The sequence below is a fragment of the Silurus meridionalis genome, chromosome 21 (genome assembly GCF_014805685.1).
Source record: "Silurus meridionalis isolate SWU-2019-XX chromosome 21, ASM1480568v1, whole genome shotgun sequence".
Lineage (NCBI taxonomy): Eukaryota > Metazoa > Chordata > Actinopteri > Siluriformes > Siluridae > Silurus > Silurus meridionalis.
The window spans coordinates 4,078,835-4,095,308 of NC_060904.1; the positions used below are offsets into that span (position 1 = coordinate 4,078,835).

Genomic DNA, 16,474 nt, shown 5'->3' on the forward strand with positions numbered 1-16,474 from the left:
GGATCAGGATCATTTTATCATTTCATTCCAGCTCTTTTTTTTTTAATGTATAAAAGGAAAGTGTCTCCTGTTTCATCTGCGCGGCTCAACATGAAAGTGACTCCCCTTCACCGTGCCATCGAGGACGAGAATAAATTGTAGCCAATCGATGCAGATCAGACGTTGCACTATATCAGGGGTCACGCCCGTGGTGTCGCGGTTGATTCATAATCAAGATTGTCACTCGATCGGTCTAATGAAACGTCTTCTCATAGACATGTTATTGGTAGCTCAGTGCTTAAGATGCTGCCACTGCTGGGCCCTTGAGCAAGGCCCTTAACCATCAACTGCTCAGTTGTATGAAGTCAGTTGTCTACTGAATGCTGTGGACGTACACGTACATGTTAACACGAGCTCAGCATTTCTATGTATTTTGGGGGTGGGGGTGGGGGTGGTTGGGCAAGACCATTGAGTATTGAAAAATATTTGTTTTTCCATACTATTGCCCTATTCGGTTTAAAAAATATAATTTGTAAAAAAAAAAAAAAAAGCTCATGTCTTTGTACCACGCACGAGCAAATCATAAGACGATTCAACCCGCGTCATTTCCACCCTCCGTTTATTTACTTTGCGGCTCTTTAAAACGTCGCAATGACTCAAAATGCTCCATCATTTTCGAAAGCCACCGTTTTTTCAACAATTTTTTTAATGTTTCCGCTTTGAAGGGCGTTTTTCAAAAAGCTACCGCCTCCGTGTGGACGGAAGTACAGCGCCCCCGGCTGTGCGACTAAACACATGGAACGCATCAGAGTTTTTGATCTTGACTTGCATCAGAGATTGTAACGTAACGCATGTTATAGTTGGAATTTAAAAGCATTATTACAGATGATAAATATGGTCTTAAAAATCCGCATATGTGTAGGAACCCTGCGAGCTGCTTCCTAAACACTGCATTGCAACTAATAAAATGATGATCCACTGCTTTAATATTTCGCACTTTGACAAATAAATGGTGAGTGTCTGAGAATAAAGTGTGCTTGGATTAGGTTCCAGCAGGTAAACTGAAGTAGGAAGTACTGGTTATCAAAGTGGATGGAACTATTAAAAAGCTCCCTGTTGTTTTAGTAGAGCCTCATCTCAAAAATATTTGTTTCATAAGTTGTGTTACATTCTGTTGATATTCATTCAGTGTTCCACCAATACCTGAAATAGAGAGATGCTCCGAAACACAATACTGCACTTTATAAGGTGCACAATATGGCAGAGGTTGACCGATAGCAGATAACCGATAACAGATTGGTCGGATCGTATTCACCGAAAACTGTTTCGTTTCGTAATGTGGCAAATGAAATAAATATGAATATATTGATTAGTAAATGTAATTATGTAATTACAGGTTAGGTCACGGAAAAATAGCCCTCCAACACCAGTGTTGGAGGAGGCTGTAGCCCCTTGCTCTCTGTCTGCTGACTGTCTATCTATCTGCTGGGTGACTTTTTGTGGCCCTCCTTGTGTAATTAATAAATGATAAGTAATACATCTAATATAGTGCACGTAAAAACAAACAGCACTTTGTGTCCGTGATTCGCCTCTAGAGGCCGCTCTTGTAAAGACAGCAGGCCGGAAGCTGCTTCAGCTACACGGAAAAACTATCTGTATGGATTTTCCCGCCAATCAACTGTCGGTGGTGATTAATCGACAAAACCTGACAAACCAGTCGCCCTCTAATATATAGAGGTCACACCTGAGCATAAGATCTATAAGTCCTTTCTTTATTTATCTTCTTTCTTATGGGAAGATGTTCCAGTAATTGGCAATTGGTAATTGGAAAGTTTCCAGTCTTGAAAATTACGGGAATTTTGCGACCCTAACGAGGTTAATGAATGCAGTTTGGAGCCCTATGACTGATCTCCATAGTAACACGACTGGATCGGCAGTAGACCGATGAAAGTCCCGATGGTTTAAACGCTTGTCTGGGGCTCATAGTGGTGGCCGGGGAGGGTGAGTACTGCTATGGGTGTAGGCTGGATGAAGGCCTTCAAAAGCTGCATGTTAAACACTGTCCTTCTCATCGCTCTCCCCACCTCCAGCGCTTCACACTCCGAGTCACACTTAATTATCCCAGCCAGCCCACACAGATACACATTCCGCTTCAAAATACCTGTTATAATTAAAAATAGTCATTATAGCACTTTGAGCGCAGTCACGTTGTTTTTTTTTGTTTGTTTTTTTTTATTAAACATGAAATCATACACACCAATGCCATATATATATATATATGTGTGTGTGTGTGTGTGTGTGTGTGTGTGTGTGTGTGTGTGTGTGTGTGTGTGTGTGTGTGTGTCCAGCTTCAAGAATTTCTCCTAAAAGGAGTAAATTCTGACAATTCCGCATATCGAGGGAATGACTGAACGAAGGATGAAATGTCTTTAGAAAATGTAATATTAAAAGTAAAACACACACATCTGTATTATACAAATAGGGTCTAACAAATGTAAGCTGTAAAATTTTCTATTTATTTAATTTTATTTAATTAATTGAATTTGTGCCAATTAAATCAATTACTCAATGTAGTGAATATAATAGACACACACACACACACACATATATGGCATTGTTGTGTATGATTTCATGTTTAATAAAAAAAAAAAAAAAAAACGTGACTGCGCTCAAAGTGCAATAATTAGATTTATTCTATTTCATTTGTTTATTTTATATACATATATAAAATTCTAGTTATATAATACTATATATTTCACCTAATAGGCATTTTATTACAATTTGTTTTAAAAGTGTAAAATGTTGATGGTAATAATAATAAACTGTGTTAATAAACAATCACAAGCAATTTTTGCATTTCTTCCCCAAACCGTACCGAAATTGAACCGAAAACGAGACTTAAAGCCCGAGGTATGTACCGAACAGTGCATTTTGTGTACCATTACACCGTGTATACTAAATTAATAATTGACATTCACTTTGATACTGTCCACCACTGTTTATTTGACATTTTAATCGTTTTATAATGCGGAATTTCCACCGTCGCAGATCGGCTTATCGTTCGGATCCGTTTTACTAGAATCCGATTTTGGAGTGCAACCGGCTGCAATAAACATACAGAATAATCCGCATTGTTCATCTCCACTAATTCACAACCACCCCATCAACTCGTCTGAGAATATCCTCCATCCTCCATCAGATCAAGCACGACTGCTCTGCTCTTGCCCGGTTCATCTGTTTACTTGCATGCTGTAGATGCTGATGCTGATAGATGAGATGTGTATTTCCTCACACAGTGTAAAAAAAAAAAAACAAACATACAAAAAAAACAATCCCAGGCTTTTATTTTAGTTCCTTTTTTCGTTTTCTTTTTTATTACGTTCGGCGGAGAGCGCAGATGTTCGCTTGTGGATGTTCCACAGCACCCAGGGGAATAATAAATACTGTTTACCAGCCGGTAACAGAAACGTGTGTGTGTTTAAATAGAGCACTTGTGTGTTTTCATGTGCGCGCGTGTGTGTGTGTTTAGCTCCAGGAGGCCAAGCAGATGGAGAGAGAGAGGCACAGGCAGCATTCTCCACTCAGCCAACAGGAGCCTGAATCTCCACAGCAGCTCCCAGATACCCCCGCCAAGAGCCAGAGCCTGTCATGTCAGGAGGTCAACGGAGGGTCAGCGGTGGTGGGCGGTACCCCAGAGCGCGATTCGCCGCACTACGAGAGCCCGGAGACCGAGAACGGCTCCGACTTCGGCCCTGTAGAGAACGAACAGACGGAGGCAGACCAGGCAACTGCAGCAGAACAGAGTAAAGATCTTCCTACCAGTAACTGATTTTATTTACACCGATCAGGCATAATATTATGACCTCCCGCCTAATATTGTGTTGGTCCCCTTTTTTGCTGCTAAAACAGTCGTGACCAATCGAGCATTAACAGCATTAACTTCTTCAGCAGTTTGGGCTACAGGAGCTCGTCTGTTGGATCGGACCACACGGATCAGCCTGAGATCTCAACCATAGAAATGACTTCTCACACATACCATCTCTTATGCAAATGCCGTTATAGTGGTTGTTCTGTAATACTGTCTTCATCGTCTTCCATCATCATTTAGAAAAGTCTCAAGACTTTGTGCATCGTAGTCACTTCTCGTGGCTTTTTCCGCAGGTGCAGCCGAGCGTGCCTCTCATGCCCCTGGAGAGGAGGAAGGCCTGAATTATGAGGAGAAGGCTCAGGAAATTGTGCAGAGCATACTGAAGGAAGTGGTCAGCACGGTGATTGGAGGTATTCTCCTGGAGCGGTTTATCTCCAGCTGTTCATAAAGCTTCTGTGCCTTTATAAAACTCTTTATGATCTTGTATACATGGCCATGGAGGCATTGTTTGCTAGTAGAGATCTGCTGACACGTGCGTCTTGACCAGTAGACCTTGTAAAACTTTTATTTTTAGACGCTAAGGAGAGTGGAGAAGGGGACGTGGAGCCAGAGACCACGCCTACATCGCTCGAGGAGGAGTGCGGCCTGAGCAGCGACAGCGAGAACGTTCATGCTAACGGCATCCCCGGGACGCCCATCTCCGCCAGCTTCACTCCGTCTCTGCCTGACGACAGACTGTCCGTCTCCTCGAGCGACACTCAGGTAAGATCTAAAAAAAAAATTTAACTTAACTTATTTTTTGTATATTTTTTGTAAGTCTCATATTTGGACCCTGTCTCTGTTGGCTGCAGGAATCCGGTGCTCCAGCGGGTCCTGCCCCAGGCGCGAAGTTCTCGCATATTCTGCAAAAAGACGCCTTCTTGGTGTTCCGCTCCCTCTGCAAGTTATCCATGAAGCCCCTTTCGGACGGCCCGCCTGATCCAAAGTAAGCCTATGAAAACGAATCACGGCCGAAAACAAGCCATTTCCTGTGTAAGGAAGATCAGATCCGATCAGCGTTTGATCAACGATCCACACGTCAGTCCGCCTTGTGTAATCAGAAAGGAATCCGATTAGCATAATGAGATTTAAGACTGGTTCTTTGACGTAATTTGATTTGGTTGTGTAGAGCAGACGTATCTCTTGAGTTCTCGATTCAGACAGAGCTGAAGGTGTTCATTCGTGTTCTATTACAGCAGAAAGTAAATATACAGTACCCGCAATTATTGGCATCCTTGGAAAAAGGATCTAACGCCAGACTACTTCCTGCAAAGTCCACACCCTCTAGAGCTTTTCATCAGTAGGTGTTGAAAATAACAGTCATTCGGGATGCACCTGAAATAACTTCAGTCAGTCGCGTCTTTAATGGACATTGAAGTGGAAAGTTTTTCACCAGAGGGGGGATTTTATAGGATTGTGATGGCTCTTTATTTCCGATATAGAGTGCATTGGGGGGAAAAAAGGCGAGTCGGGCCGATTAAAGCCCTAAAGCGCCGCTGCATCGTGATCTTTAGGAAAGGATATGTAAATGTAGGCGGTATTCAGACATTATTAAATAGGGAACCACTGACCCATGTGAGTTTCATTACAGAATATAAAACCGATTCCGAGTCGATCATCAATGCGCAAGTCGTCCATGAAGGATTTTTCGCTTTTCTCACTCCAGGTCCCACGAGCTGCGCTCCAAAGTGCTCTCGCTCCAGCTGCTGCTCTCCATCCTGCAGAATGCAGGCCCCATCTTCAAGACCAACGAGATGTTCATCAACGCCATCAAGCAGTACCTGTGCGTGGCGCTGTCCAAAAACGGCGTCTCCTCCGTCCCCGAGGTTTTCGAGCTGTCCCTGTCCATCTTCCTGACGCTCCTGTCCAACTTCAAAACCCATCTCAAGATGCAGATCGAGGTAAGCGAGTTGTGTGTGTGTGTGTGTGTGTGTGTGTGTGTGTGTGTGTGTGTGTGTGTGTGTGTGTGTGTGTGTAATTTATAGTCTTTCCAATTGTGAAAATATTATTCCTCATAAATCTTTTTTTTACTGTTGTCTCTGTGGTCATTGTCTATTTTTATGATGTTCTACAGGTGTTTTTCAAAGAGATTTTCCTCTACATCCTCGAGACGTCCACAAGCTCGTACGACCACAAATGGATGGTCATTCAGACTCTGACCAGAATATGTGCAGGTATGAAACCTATGGAACGTCAAAAGTGTGAAAAAGGTCACACTGTTACTGTTAAGATGCTATAGGAGTAATTAATTATTTCTATGAGCAAGGTTTCTATTAATGCCTTCTTTCCAATACTTTGTTACTATAGTACCAATTAGTTAGCACCACTAGTTAGGGGTGTAACGGTACACATAATTCACGGTTCGGTACATACCTAATTTTTTTGTCTCCACAGTGAGGGCTTTGGTATAAATTTTTTGGAATATTTTTTTTTATTGCACTCACAGATGCCCAGAGTGTGGTGGACATCTATGTGAATTATGACTGCGACCTGAACGCTGCTAACATATTCGAGAGGCTGGTGAACGACCTGTCGAAGATCGCACAGGGCCGAGGAGGCCATGAGCTGGGCACGACCCCACTGCAGGTAAACCCGAACATTTAACATCATTAATGCACACATTTGCGGCTTTGGTCTTTGGTGAAAATAATGAGAAGGTGCTCTGATCTCCAGGAGCTGACTTTGAGAAAGAAAGGTCTGGAATGTCTCGTCTCGATCCTCAAGTGCATGGTGGAGTGGAGTAAGGATCAGTACGTGAACCCTAACTCCCAGACCAGTCTCGGTGAGCCTACTTTTTGAGCGTTTCTATAAATCTTGGTGTAGAGAAAAATGAAAATGTGGACCATTTTTTTTACTTTTAATTTTTTTTTGGAGTAAATACTTCTTGTTTCATTTTGAAAGATTTTCCTGCTTGTCCTCGAAACAGTATTTGAGGAAAATCCAGTGTCTCAGAACAAATACAGGAAGTGAGCTCAGCCGGGCACATGGCAAACTTTCCGTCTTAAATCAAACAAACCCGTGAGCTCTTTTTAATCAGCGAATCCACAAATAGCTCTAACAGAGGAAGCAAGCAGACCGCGAGTTTATCGAGGATCAACTGCTTCTTATCTGGGTTTTACCTGATTCCCGATACCCGATGTATATACACCCCTACTCTCTACACAATCAAGTGATGTCGGGGGTGTGGCCTCAGTAACCATGCAGTAAAGGTGCTGTGAGCATGTGACTGGTGAATGTGCTTAAGTTCACTGATATATGATTTCCAGTTTATTCCAATTGATTTTCATTATTTTCATAGAAAGTTTCCATACTTGAAAATTCCCGGAATTTTGCAACCCTTATTTTGATAGCATAAATTAATTAATTAATTTATTTATTTATTTATTTATTAATAAAGAGTGACTTGGAGCTAATTGGCTGGGACCCCGGTGGTCTCTGTTTGGTTTAGAGCCAGTATGAATATTTATTACATACTGTATATTTTGAGAAATTTCCTTATTTTTTATTATTATTATTTTTTTATCTGGCACATTGCACTATTCAACTGTATAATTTCCATGAGGAAAAAGAGCAAGATTTGTTAATAAGTAGCAAAAAAAGTACATCTGAAACCACCACATTTTCCGAGTTTGCCGACCTCGAGCTCAGCTCTTCCCACTTCATACATTATTGTGAAATGAATCTTTCAATTAATCTGAAGTCTTTTTATAAAGTATGCAGGTTTGTGTATTTATATTTAATTAGTCAGAGCCATAGTCACATTAGAATTTGTGCTGCATAGTTTAAATCAGGCAGTTTAGTATTGTTGCTGTGTGTTGACAGAATTTTAGTTCCTTTTTTCCGAGGTTGGGACTGTTGGTGTTTTCCCTCCCTGTGCTGTGAGAAAGCAACCTGTGCTCTCACATTTCCGTGACGGCTACGTGCTGAATGTTTTAAAGAGTTTCCTACGTGTAATCAGAGCCTACATGGAACAATGTCTTATACTCAACACACACACACACACACACACACACACACACACACACACACACACACACACAAATGCTTTCCTCGTCTCAGCCTCATTGTGAATGACCTTTTATAACCTCATACAGACAGCAGAGCATGAGGAGACGCTGTACAGCAACACGCTTTACAGCCCTAATGAATCAAACTGGCTTCTCTCTCTCTATCCCTCTCTCTCTCTCTGTGTAGCACAGAGACCTGGATTCATCCCCCTCACTGTGAATGTCTTTGTCCTCCCTTCTTTCTTTGTCTTTCTCTCTCTGTATTTCTCAGGCCAGGAGAAACCTTCTGAGCACGAGGCCAACGAGTCCAAGCACTCAGAGACCATTAACCGGTATGGCAGCATTAACTCTTTGGACTCCACGGCTTCCTCGGGTATCGGCAGCTACAGCACGCAGATGTCAGGCACCGATAACCCAGAGCAGTTTGAAGTGCTTAAACAGCAGAAGGAAATCATCGAGCAAGGCATTGACCTGTAAGCAACAGCTTAATCGTATACAACCTGCCCAGTCGATGATATATAAAAACAAAATACGATAATTACACCATACCAGAGGTGAAGTTCACTGTGTATGTACAGAGGTGATCACTGAAGTATTTCCATATGGGGAGACTTTAACTTCACTCCATTTCAAAGTAAAAGCCACCAATCAGGGTCGAGCGCGCGCTCTGTTTTGTGTGTTTACTTCACGCGGACTCACAGTTCAGCGTCGGTTTAACAGGAATAAATGATGGAAGAAACTCCTGACTCGAACTCGACTCAACACCGTGGCCTCATTTAGTTTTCTGTGTTTTTTTTTTTATTGTTGAAAAGTTTTGGATTCATGATAATTGTAATCGATATAATTTATTGTTTAACTTGTTAATATCATATTATGAGTCTTTTCTCATAAACTGAGTTGATTGAGCAAAGAGTCTCGTGACAAAAATGATAATAAGAACATTATAGAGATAATAAATCATAGTACTTTGGATATTTAAGTAGATTTGAAGGCAAATGATTTTGTATTTTTACTGCAAAATCAAAAGGAGCTCTTTTACTGGGTTAATATTTCACAGAGTGGATCTCTAATTCAACTCGAATACATGGAAAGTGTGTCAAGCTCCTTCTGTGATTCGCGTCATATCTTCGTGATGGCGACCTTTGAGCTGTGTTTTGTCTTACACAGGACGATGCCTTTTTGCACACTGATTTTTGAAGCTCGGTGCTCCCTGTGCCTGTGTGTGCAGCCTTGTGCTGCAATTTGTTACATAACTAGTCTCAGGAACTTTTCGATACTGCTGTAGCTTTTCTATTCTTTCTATTGTAAAAGACATAAAAAAGAGATGCTGGTAAAAAGAAAACAATTGTTTACAGCTTCAATGAAAAAGCCGTTTTTTGTTGTTTATTTATTTTTTTGTTACATTTCATTTTTTCTGTCTGATGGGCAACTGACGACATGAAATGTATCCGAAAATGGTTAAAAAGTGTAATTCCCAATGTATTTTATTTCTTTACAAACACATTTATTTCCATGTAAAAGCATAAAATAAAACATTTATGAAATTTGCCATCAATGCAGGAAGATGTAGTTTGATGGTGACGTGTGGGTGCTTGTGCTTTGGGTACAGGTTCAACAAAAAACCAAAGAGGGGCATCCAGTATCTGCAGGAGCAAGGCATGCTGGGAACAACCCCGGAGGACATCGCTCAGTTCTTACACCAGGAGGAGAGGCTAGATTCTGTAAGCTCAATTCTGTCTGTAGCGTGTGTCTCATGGTTAGAGATGGGTACTGAGAACCTTTTATTTTTAACCAGTACGAAATTGGGTCAGCTTACCGATTAGCTTTGGGATCGTATCGATCCTTGCGTAGGTTTAAGGAATAAGTGACCCCAGTGTCAGAGGCAATTTATATTTATAGAATTTGTCTTACTTAGTACTAGTTTTCTTTTTGAGCACCACATCGGGTTATAAATGTGAATCTAAATATGAAGGACTAGACTAGAAAGGGTTTTACTGTCAGTGAGGAATAAGACAGAGACACGGTCTCGGACTCCCATGAGCAGCTCATTTACTACAGGGCTCTTCAATTTTAAAAATGAGCTTTGTGCTTTTTTTCTGTTTGTTTAGAGACATTCATAACTTTAGTACGAAAGTTCAGCAGTGATTGATAACTTATTGCTAAAATGTAAACGATACTACTCATGCTAGTTGGTAATAAGGAACCAGCGTGCTCATCCTGATGAATACGCTCAAATGTTTTCCGATTCAAGAAAGATCTCAGAAGCGTGGGCGTGTTGCTGCTGTTTCCAGTCGTTAGGCCTTTAGAGCCTGTTCTTGCCGTCATGGAGTGTTTGAAAAAGCACTCTACATTTTCTCAAAAACAAGAGCTCATCAGCAACAAGGCTGAGCCTCGAGAACGGCAGGAAAGACGTGGATTTATCACATTGTTTTTATAAGTCGCTTTGTATAAGAAGTAAAAAAAAAAGGTTTCAGACAGTTTGGAAGCAAGAGCTGAGAGTTTAAAGGCTGTTCTAGGATGTTTATTTTTTCTGCCATGTTCACACTGGTAAAAACATTAGCTGTTGAGCAGGTTATAAGCGATTTAGAGAAGCTAATTTGGTTCATATATGCTAAATATATATACGTGCGTGCTGCTCAAAACACCCCGAACGACTCATCGCAGCATCGCCGTATGTCATGTCGAGCGTCTCTTCGGCAGATTTGTCCATTTTCACCCAGAAATTTACGTTTGCTCTTTGTTCATTTGATTGCGAATCACTTTTTATGATACCACATCATAATCAAATAATTTAATAATATATGCTAAGCTAAATGAGTTATTATATGCACTTCTTCAAGTTTCAACCATGTAAACAGTAATGAGCAAAAAAAAAAAATATAATTCTGTTAAAGTTAATGCGATATCTTATTTTATATTGAGCTATAGTTTAGCTATAAAAGGTTTAAAGTGTATAAAACGTTATCAAAAACCTTGCATTTAAATTATTTAAAGTTTTAAGGAACTACTACCTCAAGAATTTATTGAAGAAAGTTGATTCTATTGCGACCTTTTACCTGCCATCTGGATTACAGATTCATTTGTATATAACCAGTTTATAGAATATTACCAGCTTCTCTGTCTTCCTCACAGGTCCAGGCAGGAGAGTTTCTGGGAGACAATGATCGCTTCAACAAAGAAGTGATGTACGCCTACGTGGACCAAATGGACTTTCAAGGGAAGGACTTTGTGTCCGCCCTGCGTCTGTTTTTGGAGGGTTTCCGGCTCCCTGGAGAAGCGCAGAAAATCGATCGTCTGATGGAGAAATTTGCTGCTAGATATTTAGAGTGCAACCAGCGGTAAGAGACCAGAATTTTTACTTATAGGCACAGAGGCCACACCTTCTTTATTGGGACTGACAGGCTTAGAGACCAAACCTCTTTCATTAGACTATTGGGTACAGTGACAGGCACAGAGGCCACACCTTCTTTTTTAGACTGACAGTCACATAGGCCACACCTTCTGTATGGGTCCTAACAGGCACAAAGCCTAATATTTTAAAGACTGACAGGCACTGAGTCCACACCCTCTTTACTGGTTCTAACAGGTACAAAGACCACACCTTCTTTTACTTGACTGACAGGCACAGAGGCCACACCTTCTTTACTGGTTTTAACAGGTACCAAGGCCACACCTTCTTTATTGTGACTGACAGGCACAGAGGCCACACCTACTTTTACAAGCCTGACAGGCAAAGAGACCACACCTACTTTTACAAGCCTGGCAGGCACAGAGGCCACACCTCCTTTTACAAGCCTGGCAGGCACAGAGGCCACTCCTTCTTTTACTAGACTGACAGGCACAGAGGCCACACCTTTTTTTACTAGACTGACAGGCACAGAGGAAACACCTCCTTTTACTAGACTAACAGGCACATTGGCCACACCTTCTTTTACTAGACTAACAGGCACAGAGGCCACACCTTCTTTTACTAGACTAACAGGCACAGTGGCCACACCTCCTTTTACTAGACTAACAGGCACAGAGGCAGCACCTCCTTTTACTAGACTAACAGGCACAGAGGCCACACCTTCTTTTACTAGACTAACAGGCACAGAGGCCACACCTTCTTTTACTAGACTGACAGGTACAGAGGCCACACCTACTTTTTTTTAGACTGACAGGTATAGAAGCCACACCTATTTTTACTAGTCTGACAGGCACAAAGGCCACACCTTCTCTTTAAATGTGACTGACTGGTACAGAGTCCACACATTATTTGTTCTAACAGGAAGGCAGTAATGTTCGTATTAAAATATGGTTCAATAATGATGCTTTTTTGTCTCCCTGTTTGTAGACAAACCCTGTTTGCGAGTGCAGACACGGCGTACGTCCTCGCGTATTCAATTATCATGTTGACTACAGACCTTCATAGTCCGCAGGTGAGCAAATCGCTCTGAAGGCTACAGGTGTAAAGGTTGGGGAGCAAATAAACCAGAGGAGACGAGTTCTTTACAGAAACACGTGGAAATAAAATTGTGTTGTCCTTCCACAGCGGAACTGCCCGACTTGATGTTTCATTCTTTCGTTTTTCCCCTTTTAAACAGGTGAAGAATAAAATGACAAAAGAGCAATACATAACGATGAATCGAGGCATCAACGACAGCAAAGATTTGCCGGAGGACTATTTGTCTTCCATCTACAATGAAATCGCGGGAAAGAAGATATCTATGAAGGAGACGAAGGAATTGCCCCTCAAATCTAATAAACAAAGTGAGATAAACACTTGGCACCATGAAAAGTTTCATCAAGATGCTAAAATGGGCATGTCAGAGATACACAGTAGGGACAAAATTATTGTGACACCTGACTTTTCCAGCCATGTGTAGTTCTTCCACCAAACCATTACCACAAAATTCCAACTTTCCCTTCACTTGAACATAGCATGATGCCCCATGCACAAAACCAGCTCTATGAAGATATTCCTTACATGAGTTGGAATAGAAGAGCTTGAGTGCTGTAGAACTCTGACTTTAAACCTGATGGACCCCATTGGTATTAATTGGAACTATGACTGCACCCCATCCCTTCTCACCTCAACTACATCATTGTGGCTAAACAAGAACACTCTAAAATCTAGTGGAACCCCTTCCCAGAAGAGTGGATGTTATTATAACGGTAGCTGTAGAGTAAATGAGGAATTGTAATGCTCAAAATGCCCATACTAATCTTATAGTGCAGGGTTGTGAAATTCCTGGAATAGTTCCAGTTTAGCTTATAACAGGAAACTTAAAATTATTTGGAAAAAATCTTGCAGGATAATTTTTTAGATTTAATGTAACTTTAGTTGAATTTCTACTCTGCACAGTCATCAGTCACATGCACACTTACTGCAGGGTTACTGAGTGCACGCCCCCTACATTCACCATGCCTCCCTTCATAACATCCCACACATTATTTCTTCAATCCTGCACCCAAAATGATGCAAAAAAACCCTAGTCAGGTGTCCACAAACTTTTGCTCATATGGTGTGTCTCATAGTCGGACAGAGTACGTCCTCTAAGATCAGTCAGGAAACCGCTCTCTGTGCTGCTGTTTGAAACAGGCGTGGCCAGCGAGAAACAGCGACGGCTGCTGTACAACGTGGAGATGGAGCAGATGGCGAAGACGGCTAAGGCTCTGATGGAAGCAGTGAGCCACGTCCAGGCTCCGTTCACCAGCGCCACCCACCTGGAGCACGTCAGGCCAATGTTTAAGGTATAAAACGCACTAGTATCCGCCTCAGATGCTCCACCAACAGCCAATGTCAGATATCATGTGAGGAATTGTTTCCTGGCCACACATTTTCAAGCTAATTTCCATTTCCTGTGCACCTGTTAGACACAACTAAAGGGAGGATTTTAGACCAGATTAAAAAAAACACAAAGGGTTTAAAGGTTATTAAAGTAGACAGTCAGTTTTACACAATAAATGGTTGCCTACAAGTGACAGGAGAAGATCTACAGTCATATCAGCTAGATGAGCGGATAACACGCAGAACTAAACACAAAAAAACGTGTATAATGAAATGCAGAACGCAAAAGTCAAATGGATATGAAATGGTTGGAGACCCCCTGGTAAAAGTCTGGTCTTTGAGGATTAAAATACAGCTTTCAGTTCAAAGCCTTAATGTATGTAATTTTTATACACCGATCAGGCAGAACATCGTGACATTATAATATATTAGAACACATTATAACACTGAACTGAATAATTCATTTTTCTAATTCTAAACATAAAAACTGTTACTGAAAAACATAAGACATGTATGAGGAGCTTAAGATATGAATATGCAGATTGGTTCATTTGCATATGGAGCACTGATATGAGTTTTATGATACAATCTCTGTTTTTCATGTTAAATCAATTTCCATGAAAGGGTTTAATCGGTCAGTAAATGTGCCATTTTTGTGTACGTTTATCGCGGTTTTTCGTCAGGATGTTCCTGACTATAGCTTTTATTCACAAAACTGCAGTTGGCCTGGACACCTTTCCTGGCGGCCTTCAGCGTCGGATTGCAGGACTGCGATGACACCGAGGTTGCCTCTCTGTGCCTGGAGGGGATCCGCTGCGCCATAAGAATAGCCTGCATCTTCTCCATACAGGCATGTGTTCTTAATCTTTGCTTCTCTTCAAGGTCTTTCGGGTGGATAATTACAGACATTATATATGTTATTAGTAGGGGTGTAACAGTACACATATTCGTGCCGAACTGTTTCGTTACAGGGCTTTTGGCTCGTTACACGAGTAAATTGTGTTAAAAAACGTAAACCGTCGAGGTTCAGAAATGTTAATAATTAATGAGCTGTTAATAAAAAAAACGACAAGCTCATTTATGTTTTGCGTTTCTTCCCCCAAACCATACGAACTTAAAAACCGAGTTACGTAGCGAATTGTAAATTTTGTGTTTTGTTACACCCCTACAATCTAGTACAGACACTAATTCTGAATTTAGTTAGCATTGAATTGGAGAATAAAGAAACAAGTTAATGCTGTAAATCTTGCTTGGGTCCAGTTGGAGAGAGATGCGTATGTGCAGGCTCTGGCTCGCTTCACCTTGCTCACAGCCAGCTCTGGGATCACGGAGATGAAGCAGAAGAACATTGATACTATCAAGACCCTTATCATGGTGGCTCACAGTGATGGGAATTACCTGGGAAACTCGTGGCATGAGGTGAAGCTTTGCACCAGACGACATGCTGCACCTGAGTTTTTATTTAGACTTTTTGCTAATATACTTAGAATATGAACTAAATGACCTTAGCTCAAGAGGCTTATCATAGCATTCTTATGAACGTGTGCGTTTTGTAGATTCTAAAGTGCATTAGTCAGTTGGAACTGGCCCAGCTCATTGGCACAGGGGTGAAGACTCGCTACATATCCGGGACTGTTCGAGGCAAAGATGGTTTCATCACTAGCACCAAAGAGCAGAGTCAAGATGAGTATATGGGCCTCGGTCAGTGTATCAAAATATCCGCATACACCTCTCATTTAAACACTGTTCATCATCTTGTAGTGTTTCATGTATTTATATTAGATGTTAGATGAACCCAACCCAACCCCCACCCCCCACCCTGTAGTCAATTATTCCTCTATGACAGCATTTAAATTCTTCCATATACATTGCAGATTTTCAATTTATTGCTTGGATGGTACTGAACAGGTTTATTTAGAATAACCTTTTTTTTTTTTTTTTTTTTTTTAAAGTTGGTGGGAACGTAGATCGGAAGCAGATTGCTAGCATTCAAGAATCTATTGGAGAGACCAGCTCGCAAAGTGTTGTGGTTGCTGTGGACAGGTATGGTGCTGTGGAGAAGTGCATACTATAGATTCCTGACTCCTTTATTTCTAATTATTTACTAATATTTCTTTTTTTTTTTTTTTTTTAATGTAGGATATTCACAGGATCCATTAGGTTGGATGGAAATGCTATAGGTTTGTATATAATATAATAATAATAATACACACACACACACACACCAATCAGGCATAACATTATGAGCGGTCTCTTCATGACATGTTAGTGGGTGGTACTGTATACATTAGGCAGCAAGTGAAGATTTTGCCCTCAAAGTTGACGTGTTAGAAGCAGGAAAAATGGGCAAGTGTAAGGATTTGAGCGAGTTTGACAAATTGTGATGGGTATATTACTGGTTCAGAGCATCTCCAAAACTGCAGCTCTTGTGGAAGGAAGAAGGAAGGAACAGTGGTGAACCCGGCGACAGGGTCACAGGCGGCCAAGGCTCATTGATGCACGTGGGGAGCGAAAGCTGATCCGTGTGGTCCGATCACACAGACGAGCTCCTGTAGCTGAAACTGCTGCAGAAGATAATGCTGTTTTTGATCGATGGGTCAGAACTGTTTTAGCAGGAAAAAGGGGACCAACATGATATTAGGCAGGTGGTCATAATGTTATGCCTGATGTGTATATAGAGTGTGCTGTACTTTTCTTGCCCATTAATAAGTCTATATTAACACCATTATTTTGTTTGTTGCAGTAGATGTCCAATAATTTCCCTAATTTGATTGCCAACTTTGTACGCATTTTTGTCAGAAGCAGTAC

At 41.2% G+C, this 16,474-nt stretch overlaps 1 protein-coding gene across 2 annotated transcripts in view; it reads left to right on the forward strand.

Annotated features, from left to right (window-relative positions):
* The window catches only part of arfgef1 (ADP-ribosylation factor guanine nucleotide-exchange factor 1 (brefeldin A-inhibited)), a 41,909-nt gene that overhangs the window by 17,420 nt on the left and 8,015 nt on the right, over window positions 1-16,474 (forward strand). For both annotated transcript variants that reach the window (XM_046877636.1, XM_046877637.1), the window contains 19 exons: window positions 3,509-3,782; window positions 4,141-4,257; window positions 4,422-4,609; window positions 4,699-4,832; window positions 5,553-5,787; window positions 5,961-6,060; window positions 6,333-6,472; window positions 6,560-6,668; window positions 8,165-8,366; window positions 9,503-9,614; window positions 11,026-11,231; window positions 12,230-12,314; window positions 12,480-12,645; window positions 13,478-13,629; window positions 14,388-14,516; window positions 14,927-15,085; window positions 15,223-15,367; window positions 15,619-15,709; window positions 15,806-15,846. In XM_046877636.1, coding sequence (XP_046733592.1) covers window positions 3,509-3,782; window positions 4,141-4,257; window positions 4,422-4,609; window positions 4,699-4,832; window positions 5,553-5,787; window positions 5,961-6,060; window positions 6,333-6,472; window positions 6,560-6,668; window positions 8,165-8,366; window positions 9,503-9,614; window positions 11,026-11,231; window positions 12,230-12,314; window positions 12,480-12,645; window positions 13,478-13,629; window positions 14,388-14,516; window positions 14,927-15,085; window positions 15,223-15,367; window positions 15,619-15,709; window positions 15,806-15,846 — 2,785 coding nt within the window. The remainder of the gene's footprint in view (window positions 1-3,508; window positions 3,783-4,140; window positions 4,258-4,421; window positions 4,610-4,698; window positions 4,833-5,552; window positions 5,788-5,960; window positions 6,061-6,332; window positions 6,473-6,559; window positions 6,669-8,164; window positions 8,367-9,502; window positions 9,615-11,025; window positions 11,232-12,229; window positions 12,315-12,479; window positions 12,646-13,477; window positions 13,630-14,387; window positions 14,517-14,926; window positions 15,086-15,222; window positions 15,368-15,618; window positions 15,710-15,805; window positions 15,847-16,474) is intronic.